Raw genomic sequence first — 12949 nt, forward strand, 5'->3', positions numbered from 1 at the left:
GCTTCCCAGCTGACTATAACATAGCTGCTTTCAAGTCTAATGTATATAAGTTCCTGTTGAGGCGTCATCTTATATAATCAAGCCCTAAGCAAGTTTCGGTATTAATAATCATAAGGGTAACGACTAACTCATTAACCCTTATCCTAGAGTGGTCTACAGGCCTTGATAAGTGGCAACATATAAGTAAAAAAAAGACCTTCTTTGGCGAAATTATTATATGGTGTTACGAGGGGCGTGCAATAAGTAATGCCCCTGATCCACTTCCCATAGCAGTAGAGCAACCAACCTTGGCATAGTTATTAGTCTTTCTCTACTTAGGAACCACCCAGAGTTATGAATTTCTCCCATCATTTGATGCAGCTCTGGAGGCCGTTTTTGTAGAACACCCAAGTTGGTTCTCCAACCACGACGTGACTTCAGAAATCAAGGCTGCATCATCTGGGAAACACTTTCTTTTCAAAAACAACTTCATGGCTGGGAAGAGGTGAAAGTCATAGGGTGCAAGGTCAGGAGAAAAGGGACGATTGGGGAGGATTTCATAACCATACGCCAGTGCTTCTGATCTGGCGACATGCAGGTTGTGGACCGGAGGGTTGTCCTGCAGGAGGAGGGTTTCTTTGCTGATCTTGCCCTGCCTCTTGATTTTGATAGATTCCCTTAATTTCCTCAAAAGTGAAGCATAATAGGCTCCTGTAATTGTGGTTCCCTTTTCCAGGAAATCTGCTATCACTACTCCGTCCTGGTCCCAGAAAACTGTGAACATTACCTTGTCAGCGGAGGGCTGCACCCTTGCATTCTTTGGAGGTGGTAAGTCCAAGCGCTTCTACTGCATAGACTGGGCTTTGGTCTCTGGATCATAGTGATGGACCCAGGTTTCCTCCTGTGCAATCAGTATTTTGAAAAACTTTGACTCATCTTCTTGGCACGTCTCCAAATTCATCCTTGAGCACTCGACGCGTTCTCGCTTCTGAAATGGTGTGAGCAACCAGGGAATCCATCTGGCAGACACCTTATGCATATGCAAATGGTCATGAATGATAGTTTCCACAGACCCTGTACTAATCTTGACATCTTGGGCTATTTGGCGAATAGTAATGCGCCGATCTTCCAAAATGGCAGCCTCAACTTGACGGACAGATGCCTCATCAATGGCAGAAGGGGCAACTATGTCTGGGAGCTGTTTCTACAGACTTCCGGCCATGTTTGAATTCACGATACCAGCGTTTTACAATGCCATATGATGGGGCATTATCACCATAAGTTTCTTTCATTTCATCAAAAGACTCCTGTGGTGTGCGTCCTTTCAAATGCAAAAACCGGATCACTGCTCGACATTCTGGAAGTGGGTCAGGGGCATTACTTATTGCACTAACTTATTGTATTAGGAAATGAAATTTATTCATTGAACATCAGTTTGGTTTTCAGTAAAGAGGAGAGAACTGAATGTTCTTTGTTGGGGGTGTAGCTAGGCGAATTCTTGCTGTGGATGTTTTACAATAGATCAGGGATTTGAGCTTAGCGGGTTCCTACCATGAACATCAGGGGGCAGTGAAGAAGGACTAGCAACGTCTCTTTTATGCCAGAAATATTGATGGACGTGCGAAGAAAATATTTTTTGAATACAAATAATTAAATAAAAAATTTCTTATATTTAATTTTAAATATTTTTATTAAATATTTTAAATCAAAATAAATTTCTCCGACAAATACTGAATATTTTCATGAGCTTGGAAATATAGCTTCCATATTAATGAAGACAAAAACTTGGTTGCTGCAAAGAATTCTTCAGATCAACGCCTGTGCAATCGCCTATTTTATTAGTGCTGACACATCGACGAGAACTATCTAAAAACGGTTTTCTCTACAGAGAATACACAGGAGATAATTCGCTATAAATAGACAATCTTTGATTTTTTTATCAACACTTTCCTTGACTTTTCTTGAAGGCTTCACTTAACAGGTTAATCATTGCATGTATCTTTTGACTTAGCTTAATTAAAAATCTAAATGGATATACGAAGAAATGAATCTTTGTCGAAAAGAACTTCATATTTTTTTCTTGGATGTTTTTTTCCTTTAATATACAAATTCTACACAATTTCCGATCATTGTCTCATTAATTACTATGCACTCATTTAACATTATACTAAAGTAGCTTTATGGCTTTGATAAGCTTTTTTCTAAGCCGTTCGCCCGCATTAAATGGCCGAAGAACTTTAACGGTCTGGCGTAGAAAGTATTGATTAGTGATCTGCTTTACTCTGACTCCCTTGTAATAAAAACTATGGTATTTAAGATGTTTAATGAAGAAAAAATAAGACATTGTCTATGATACATGTGAAGAACATGCACTGGCTGACCTTTTTCATAAGTCTGAAGTTCAACAGTGTTACGATGAGTAGGGCTAATCAGTCATCATACAAAATTACATGTGATTTATTAAATCATTTAGAAAGATCATGCCAATCTTGTGTAATGTAAAATTCATGTTCTACAAAACAAAACCAGAAACAAGCTTTTAATTAAACAATATTACGTAAGAATCGTTTCTAATTAAAGTGACCGGTGACACTTATAAGTTTCAAATCGATGTATCTGTTATTTATCCTTAATATTTGATTTACTAGAATGCATATTAGAACTAGATTTTGATCGATATAAGTAACAAAAAAATAATTAAGAGTAATCTATCTATATTATGCAATGTCCAACGATGGAGGATGAATGAGACCTGCTCGCCAAGAAAACTATTTCTGAACTTGGCGAGATCGACAGTCCCAGCGTTTTTACCTTGTCAAGATGAATGAAGTTTTTGGAGCTTCCTGTGTCAATGAGTATATTAACAGGCTTGTCTTTAATTTTCCCACGCAACAATAAGCGAAATGGATTTTCTGTGAAATTGTAAGATGGAATAGAAAAAACAAAAATAGACGCAGCATAGTTGATACCAGCTGGTGTGGGGAATCTGCAGACACGAGCAAAATGTCCTTTCTTTTTACAATTTTTGTAAAGAGAGCTTCCGACAGGGCACCTAAATCATTCATGTCTCGTGTTCGAAGAGAAGAAGCATCTTTGTCCCAAGACAGAATCTACAGGGTAACCCTCATCCTATTCAAACTGGTCATCATCCTCAGCTACTTCGGGCTGAACAGTGGACGCAGGTGCATTCAAATAATTCTTTATGGAGTAGGAGGCTAATTGATTCTGCGCCATTTTGAGCGTTTAAGCCTGGTCATATGCTGCACTTAAATCCAGCCTCTTGTTCTCCAGTTTATGTCAAATGTTATAACCAGGTGCGACAATCCGACCCATCACGGTTAAGATGAAACACGAAAGAAGGCCGAAGTAGCCATACAGTTACAAGTGCAATCCTAGGTGATTCATCTTAAACTTCCACCAAAGTCTTGCGACCCAGCTCCAGTCGCTTTTACAAAGACAAGGTTGATATGATGCTGGGGGCAACAGCTGTTGATCTAATCTATCTCATTTTCTTCTACTGAAAAAGACCATTCAACTCGGTCGTTTTTTCTTTCTTTTAAGTTCACTTGTATGTAATAACAATAATAATACCCGACGCTGGTTGTAGTTTCCGTATGAAATTAATTATTCACAAAAGAGAAAAATAAAAATAATAAGTATGTACAGGTTTTTCACGAAAGAATGAAAAATACAAGTAATAAAATATCGATTCAAGTTTCTTTTTCTAATAGTTACAATAGTTAGTTTTTCTTGCTTTCAATCGGTCAAGGGACGAGTGGTTATCCAACGGTGGGATATGAGAGCGGTGAACAGTTCCTTCAGGTTCCAAACTCGCTGCAAATCTCTGCAAAAACTCACTGCAAACTCTCTGCAATTGACTTAACTATATAGTGTCGGGGTGGTTCGGCGCATCCTTGGTGTCTCAGGAAAACTATCATCGTCCAATCCGTCACGCCGTATTTTGTCCTGATTGGATAATAAGCTACCGCGTTACCACATCAAAATCAGGTAATTTTCCACAGAACAAAGGGTTCTCATCGATGATTTTCTTACGCATCAGGTAGCCCGTCATTGACCCCTTGGGTCAAATTCTAATCTAAACAATCCACTAGATATCTCCATATAATCACCTTCACAGTTTATTATTTCATAAATTCGACTTTGTTTTTTTTTCGTAAGAAGAAAATTGTATTTTTCATTGGCAAACACGTCATCTTTCTTCCAATTGGCAAGGTCATTTGCTGCTTTCCCGGGCCCGCTATAAAATATAAAGACTCTAATTACTCTTTCGCTGGCCCCTTTTTGAGTAAATTTTCAACTATAACTCTAATTTAGTTTAAAATAAGGAGGTCTCCTGAGTAATCTCTTTTTACCGTGGTTGATTGAGTTACATGTAGTTCGATGTATTCATCTCTCACCTGTGTAGTTGTAACAGCAGATATTCGCATTCCTTGGCGGGTTTTTATATCTGTAAATACTGGTCTACACTTTTGTCAGTTTGTTGGCCACGAGTAGGCAGCAAATGCATACAAAAGGTATTATTCATAGGTTGTACAAAAAGTGCTTCCAGGGTATTCATAACAGTAAAAGTAGATAGAAAGCTGGATTTTTTAGGCTTGAATGAAGGTTTATTCCACTACAAAAAATGAACTGGCGGTAATACTGAGGGAAGGAAAATGACCGATTGCTGCTGATACTATTTTACTGAGGAATGGGAAGCAGAGGCGGCAATTTAGTACAAGAAAGAAAATGTGTGAGATATAGCAGACCCAAGGCTCACCGGAGGCGTAGCAGGGGAAAAGTTGAGGCAACGTAGATCTTAGATCTGGTGTCGATTTCAGCTCAACTGTTTATAGAGGAAATCTGGCTCTTTACGCATTTAAAGTGGATTAAAAACGGCATTTTTTTATTTGAAAAGATGCATGTGATTAGCTAAATATTTTATTAGTTTTTCACAATTTAATTGAGTGAATGCGCAGAAGGACTTGCGTAGAAACGAGTTTAAGTATTTTCATTTTGGACGCTGAATTGTAAAAATCGCCACCGCATAAATTTGTACAAGGTTCGTCCATCTGTGTGACTCCATGTTTCAGTTTTAAATAGAATTTTCATCGTAAAACGCACAGTCTGAATGGACACAGTGTAAAAACTCTCATTTTTAGATTCTTTTTCCATGGCAATAATTATACAATTTTTAAGCTGTTTTTGCGATGAAAACAAAAGCTCTAAAAATTCTCTAAATTTATATTAAAAATGAAAGAACCATAAAAAAAATTACAAAGAAAAAAATGGTTTATAAAGAAAATATGAATTATCCGCGTTTGTCCGTGTAATTCATTGCCTGCAGCAATAAGATAAAATTTTATCAACATGACCGTCTTGAAACACCGTTTTTGTTTTAAGATAACATTGTTAGAAGAATTTTCTCTCCAGGCCAGCATTTTTATTGAATTTATTGATCCATGTTTTTACTATTTGTTTTTCTATTTTATATTCTGCAACTAGTTAGATTATTAAATTCCTAATTGACACTTGCAAGAACTTCGAAGTCTTTCATTAAAAGGAAAATAAGATTAAAAAAAAAGACGAAAACAGGAACTTGATGAAAATTATTTTTAAAATTTTCAATATGACAATGGCGTTCACGCTAAAAATTTTAGAGACAAGATATTTAATCGCTGTATAATAATTTGTTAGCTTCGACAATGGCCTCTCGCTAAAAATTGTAGAGACAAAATATTTAATCGCTGTATAATAATTTGTTAACTTCGAAATCAGAGATGGCGCTAACTGGCTTTCAAATCATAGACCCAGAGTTAGAATACACGTTGTGAGATGACTTTAATAGACGGTTTTACCAGCGTTTTGAAGGCTTCATTGCTTGTACTATATATATATATATATATATATATATGTGTGTGTGTGTGTGTGTGTGTGTGTGTGTGTGTGTGTGTGTGTGTGTGTGTGTGTGTGTGTGTGTGTGTGTGTACTAGCAGGCCACCTGGAGTTGGACGGCGTCGCCCGGCGTTGACTGGTTGTAAAATACGTATCAATATTTTAGATATGGTGGATTATCTCATCGAAGACGGTGAATGGGTGTTCAGTATGCAATCTTCAGCAGCTCCCAAGTTCTGTGACACCACATGCGTAATTGCAATCCTGTAGACGTCCGGCACACTCCTCCGCAGATGGTGAACTTTCATATGCTTGTCGATCAATATATATATATATATATATATATATATATATAGAGAGAGAGAGAGAGAGGAGAGAGAGAGTGAGAGAGAGAGAGAAAGATTTTAACTTTACGCTGTTCTTGATCTAGCCGCATTTAAGAGCTGTCATACAGCTAAACAGTCTGTCTTCGAATAACTAAAAATACTCCTTATTCTAGTATTTAGCATATTGATAACTGAAATAACAAACAACCATTAGCTTATATAATGCAATGCTCTTTGTGTAAACAAATTTATCTTACGGGGTTTAACAATGTTTATTATTGAAATTTCACCTGCCTCCTAAGTATTCATTAACATAGCGTAGAGGTTAGAAGCATCGACTGTCGTCCAAGCGGTAGGGGTTTTAGATCCCTGCTTTGTTTAGCTGCACTGAAGAGCTGTGATACATCGAAACAAATATATATATATATATATATATATATATATATATATATATCCTCCCTATATATATATATATATATATATATATATAATCAAGTCATTTTTCTCCTCTGATTTTGACCTTAATAGGATTGAAAATCAAGACATTTCATGCAAATGTAATATGCACAAACTCCAGCACATTATCTGATTTGTGTTATAGGCCTATTACCTCTACACTTCCTCGATAATCGTGGATTCCTATATTTTTTCTGGTGAGAGTTCACGGCCAAAATCGGTTAGAATGAATGGAAGTTGTAAAATCTTTTCTCTCTATTAAATTCCTCCTACTCCCGCTACCACTTACACCGTTGCGGGTTCGTTCACAAGGGGCAGTACGAAGAAACGCCGTCTTGGATTCGTAGTTGCTTAACAAAAATGAAACGGCATTTTAACGTTCCTTTTCATTCTGGATGAAACGCACTATTTGATTTAAGCGAATCGAAGGTTTATTTGTGCCATTTTTTATTTCGCTTTATTTCGTTTTGTAGTTGGCTATAAAAATTCGAAGAGAATTTCGCTTTATTTCGTTTTGTAGTTGATTTTTTTTCGCTTTTCGCTTTGCGCTGTGTTTTTTTTTTTGTTTTCGTTTTTTCGAACACGTCCATCATCTTTTTCTCTGAATTATGCTTTCTGTTTTTCCGATTTTGTTTTAAAGAAGTTTTACGTTTGTTCGATGCTTTTTTTGTGTTTTGGTTTTGCCGATTTTTTACTGAAGTTTAACATCGTTTTTATTTTATTTTGATATTTTAAGGTTAAGGTTGTTTCGCTTATTCTTTACTTTACCCCCTTACGCACACACCTCCAAACAACCGGGCAACGCCGGGTACCCCCGCATATATATATATATATATATATATATATATATATATATATATATATATATATATATATATATATATATATATATGTATTAAAGTTTTTTTCCTGTCTTTTCTTTGTTCACCAATTGAATAATATGTGCAAAATTACACTATTTCACAAATAAATGTTTATACCAAAAATGGACGTTCACACACTTTCATTCCATCATGATATATATATACATTATACTATTTAGTCAACTGAAATCTACATTGAAGAAGTAATCTCATTTGAATATTATTACATTTAAGAAAATTTATTTTAATAATTAGCTCCATGTTATTAGTTGTTTAAATTAATAGAATTGTTTTGGTTGTTCTATTTTTAAATATTATTTAAAGTTGATTCATTTAATTTACTTCTAATTTCATTCATATTTAATTTAATTTATTTTCAATTATTATTTGCTGACACAAGGTGTCTTTAAAAACGGAAGCGTTGTGGTGTTAGTGGTAGAATGAATGACGAGAAAGAAATAGTAACAATTAAATCTGTATTAACAAAAATATATAAAAGAGGTAATTGAACAATACCTTTGCTTATGACAGGACTACTTGTGAACGACCATCTGCTTCGCGTGTATGTGTCCGACTCTCTGGTAACCCGCCTCTCAAACTCGGAAGTGACGTCGTGGACGGAAGTGACGTCATGGAATAATTCATTATTCCCGGTAATAGGGGTGCGTCTTCAACAGTAAGTTTATTTTTTAAGCTGAGAGAATCATTTCCCTTTAAGCTATGAGAGTTATTTTGCGTTCAATTTTTATAGACGAAATTGGATCTGTTTTATGCTTCCAAAACTTGAACATGCGGTCCACTTTCAGGAAAATCGCATATTCAGTATATGATAAATAGTATGTGACTAAACGCTCGGCCCGCCAATATGTTTCAACCTCGCAAAGTACATACAGCTTATACACACATATATATTTGTGTGTGTTTTCGTCTGGGAGATGCTAATATTGTGGAAGAACACATACGTTACTGATCTTCAAATAAAGAAAGGATAAGAGATGATTGAAAGGATGGTATCATGTCAAAAACCTCGCTCCCTCGACCAAATAAGAGGGTTTAATATCTATAAGATAATATAATGACAACAGAATAGACTGTATATCACCCCATACACAAATAAAGCGAAGCTTACCATATAAGGAAGGATCACGTGCTATACGCCTTCGAAAGTAAAAGAGGTAATACGTAGGAAGATTGCCTATTAAAAAAGGGCAATATATATATATATATATATATATATATATATATATGTGTGTGTGTGTGTGTGTGTGTGTGTGTATGTATGTGTGTATATACAAATATATATATATATATATCTAGTAGAGATTTTGAAGGTTGTCACAATGCCAGGAATGAAATATAGTCGTTGTTGGCAAGAGAAGACGAGAACAAGTGGCGATTTACAAATCAATAATACATACATATATTTTATATATACATATATTTATTCAGTTGTATTGGTAAAATGTCTTACTTGTTATGTCTGCGATAAATTCCATTATTAATTTCGAAAAAATTCCCTTTTCAAATGGTAAGCGTAACAGATCGATTCCAAGCAGAGTATATTTTTATGTATTAGTAAATTCATTAATACAATTAAAATAAAAGAAAATAAAACGGTGCTCGTTGTAATGTAGATGTATAATAAGCTCGATAGGCATATATATATATATATATATATATATCCTATAGCTATTTTAGTATTGAGTAAGATGATTGATAATTTTTAATTAAAATTAAAAATTAAAAATCAGTTTCAGAAGGAAGAACAAACAAAATCAATAAATTGTACGATCGTTTCGGAAACGATGTTTTTATTGAGATAGAAATAAGTCTTGGACAATAATTTTATCATTTAGTTGAAACAAAGTCTCCTCACCAGTAAACATATTGGGTGGGTGGTTTCTAAAGCCACCAAAAATAAAACTAGCATTTTTTTTAAGTAAGGTAGATGTATCTTTTAATGGTTCGCCTTTTAAAGCTCGTAAGTGTCATCGCCAATGCATTCATTGAGATGTTAATATATATATATATATATATATATATATATATATATATATATATATATATATATATCGTTTGAAGTAGTTGTGTAGTCTTGCTTCAGTTCGAGTAATAAATCTGGTATGTGGCAGTATGGACGAGGAACCTGGTCGATGTGGGACTTCTTAAAGTAAGGCTTGTGTACCTTTAGGCGTCATTTTACAACGTCCCTACCAGCCGGTATTCATAGCTTAATCATCCAATCACAATATTGCAGGAGGAAAGACTCGGATGTTCATATATGCGCCCTCTGAACTAAATCTCACTGTACAAATTTAGCTTTAATATCTTCTCTTCTTAGTGTCTCAGCATAGTTTATTTACTTTTTCGAAGTCTTTTCTTGCTCAACCCTATCCGTGGTGACCTTTGACCCACTGATATTTTTGCCGCCTTGCGTTCGGGGATATCTTTATTAGAGAACTCTGATATATCGGGACAAGAATTTCAAACAAGTCATCTAGCATTTTCATTGGTATCTTTTCGGTACTTTTCGTGACCTCTGTAGTGTGTCTGCGTCTTAACTTATTCTGATGCCTGGAAATTTGTTTGTTTTTATATCATATATGATTTGTCCAATAGTCTGGCACTGTTCTCTCTTCTCAGAAATCCTAAACTTGGCTTCACAACCTATAGACTTAAGTCATCTTTTTTTTTACTTTCATTAGGGGTATCTTAACCGAAATAGGCAACAGCCTATCAAATACAGAGTACATTTTCCTCGCGGACATTAACTCTTCTGGCGATAACTGTGACATCCTATTCATATCATAAAAAGATAAAGCGGAACTTCATGTAATTTGGCTGGATCTTGCTAATGCATATCGATCAGTTCCGCACCAATTAATCCGAATGGCTCTTGAATTCTTTAACTTCCCGAAGAAAGTGGGCGAAATTATTATGAAATATTTTAACTCAGCCTTCATGAAATTCACTGTAAAGAACTATACCACAAAATGGCAGGCACTCGAGATCGGTATTACGATGGGGTGTGTGATCTCCCCACTTCTTTTCGTTCTAGCTATGGAAATCATATTGCGTGGTGCGGCAAACACATCAAAAGGAGTGATGACTTCCGAGCAACTGAATCTTCCTCCATCCCGAGCTTTTATGGATGACATCGCTATTCTTGTCCGATCCAAAAATGATGCCGATGCACTTCTACAAAAATACCATGACCTTTTTACATGGGCGAGAATGAAGGTTAAACCAAAGAAAAGTCGAAGCATTTCGTTAGTCAAAGGATCTATTAGGAATATCCATTTCAAAATTGGGAGTGATACGATCCCAACAGTTAGGGAGATTCCGGTTAAAAGCCTTGGCCGCATGTACTCAATCCCCTTGACTGATCGACATCGTGGTATAGAAATCCAAAAAGTAACTTCAAAGGGTCTTAAGTCAATTGAAAAGACGGATCTACCCGGAAGGATGAAGGCTTGGTGTTACCAACATGGTCTACTACCACGCCTGTTATGGCCTTTACAAATATATGAAATTGCACTATCTCGCGTTGAACGCATTCAACAGATGTGTAATACATACCTGCGCAAGTGGCTTGGAGTTCCTCCTTGTTTTTCGAAAGTATGCCTATATACTAATACTGGAAACCTACAGCTGCCTAATGGAGGAGTTCAAATTTGGAAAAGTGAGACTCCATATGATGATGAGGGACTCAGCCGACGAGATCATTAAAAATAATACACCCAGAAATAAGATCAGGGACAAAATGATCGGCCAGTAAGACCACTCAGGAGGCGGAATGTAGCCTACGAATAAAGGATATAATGGGCGTCACTCAGTCAAACAGAGCTGGGCTAGGCAGTACGACTAACAAAATATTCTCTAAGGAAGGTCAAAAGAAAAAAAGAGATATGGTGCTCGAAGAGGTAAGGGTGTTTGAGGAGGAGCAAAGAACAACCGTTGCTATCGCTCAGGCCAAACAGTGTGCATGGACAAAATGGAATGGCATCGAACCAATTAAGTTATCATGGAAATCATTAATTGCGATGGAACCATTGGCGATATCATTTCTTCTTCGTTCTACATATGATCTTCTGCCTAATGCGACCAATCTAAAATTATGGGGGCATACCGATTCAGACCTGTGTTTTTCATGTAAACAGGATCGGGGCACTCTGCGCCATGTGCTATCCGCATGCCCCAAATTGCTTCAGTTGTACACATGGCGACATAACCAGGTACTGGAGATAATTATTGAATTGCTGAGAACACAATGTGAGTCAGCAAACCAACAACCAGTGACAGTCAAGCAACCCACAATCCAGTTTCACAAAGAAGGTGAACGTCCTGTGAGGAGGAAAAATTCTGAAGTGAAGCTATTGAATGGACCTAATGACATGAAATTTTCAGCGGATCTGTTTACGTCTTTACAATTTCCAGCCCACATAATCCAAACGGAAAAACGGCCAGACATTGTAGCATGGTCTGACACAAAGAAGAGTGTCCTCCTGATAGAACTGACCGTTCCTTGGGAGGAGAATGTAGAAGACGCACATGAACGAAAGAAAAATCGTTACGAATCACTACGCACCGATTGCATAGAAAAGAATTGGAAATGTTTTGTAATTCCTATTGAGGTTGGGTGTCGTGGGTTTCTGGGCCACTCAGTCATTTCGCTTCTTACAAAACTAGGAATAACGGGCCAGAAGCTGAAAACTGCCTCTAATCGACTTAAAATCACAACTCAACACGCCTCAGCTTGGATCTGGGCGAAGAAAAAAAAAACTTCAGCATGAACAGTCATTAGAATTGAACTAACGTCGCAGGTTAAAAAAAAAAACAAATTAAAAGGACGTAAAATAATTAATATGAAAAATCATTCAAAATCAACCATTACAAAAAAAACGAACATTATTTCTTTGCTTGTTTATCAATTTATGCAGCTATTTTAGTATTTGTTTCATGTTTTATTTATTTCTCTATTATTAATATATATTTTATTTTCATAAATAGTTTTATTTATTCTAATTATATTTATTTATTCATTTATTTTTCCATGAAATCGCGAACAGTCTATTTCAACAGACTAGCAGTCATATATTTTTTTCAAAGAATTAATTGCAATTCGCTAACAGCGGTTGGGATATTTAAAAAAATAATAATAATAAAAAAATAAAAAATACGCTGCGTCGATAAAATTATCAAAATACAAAGGGAGATAAGTCAAAGAGCAAAATATTTATTCAAGGGAAAAAACGCTTGTTTTTTTTTTTGTTGTTGTTTTTTCTCTCCTTTCTCTTTTTTTTCCAAATCTCAAACGCGCTGTTTGTAACGATCGTAATTTCGAAGGGCTCTGATCGGATACATTCAGTAAGACAACCGACACCTGAAAGACTTATCAAGGTATAAAGGGAGATAAGTCAAAGAGTAAAA

General features: G+C 35.9%; 1 protein-coding gene across 1 annotated transcript; it reads left to right on the plus strand.

Annotated features, from left to right (window-relative positions):
- Positions 1-11340: 11340 nt before the first annotated feature.
- Positions 11341-12312, plus strand: LOC145284678 (uncharacterized). Its single transcript, XM_080133575.1, has one exon. It carries the CDS (start codon positions 11341-11343, stop codon positions 12310-12312), a length of 972 nt encoding a protein of 323 aa, XP_079989701.1.
- The last annotated feature ends 637 nt before the right edge of the window (positions 12313-12949 follow it).

The sequence above is a fragment of the Euprymna scolopes genome, chromosome 9 (assembly GCF_053919585.1).
Source record: "Euprymna scolopes isolate OS-2025 chromosome 9, ASM5391958v1, whole genome shotgun sequence".
NCBI lineage: Eukaryota > Metazoa > Mollusca > Cephalopoda > Sepiida > Sepiolidae > Euprymna > Euprymna scolopes.

Excerpts from the sequence above, each read along its gene's own strand:
- LOC145284678 (XM_080133575.1), top strand. The coding sequence starts at position 11,341 with ATGGGCGTCACTCAGTCAAACAGAGCTGGGCTAGGCAGTACGACTAAC.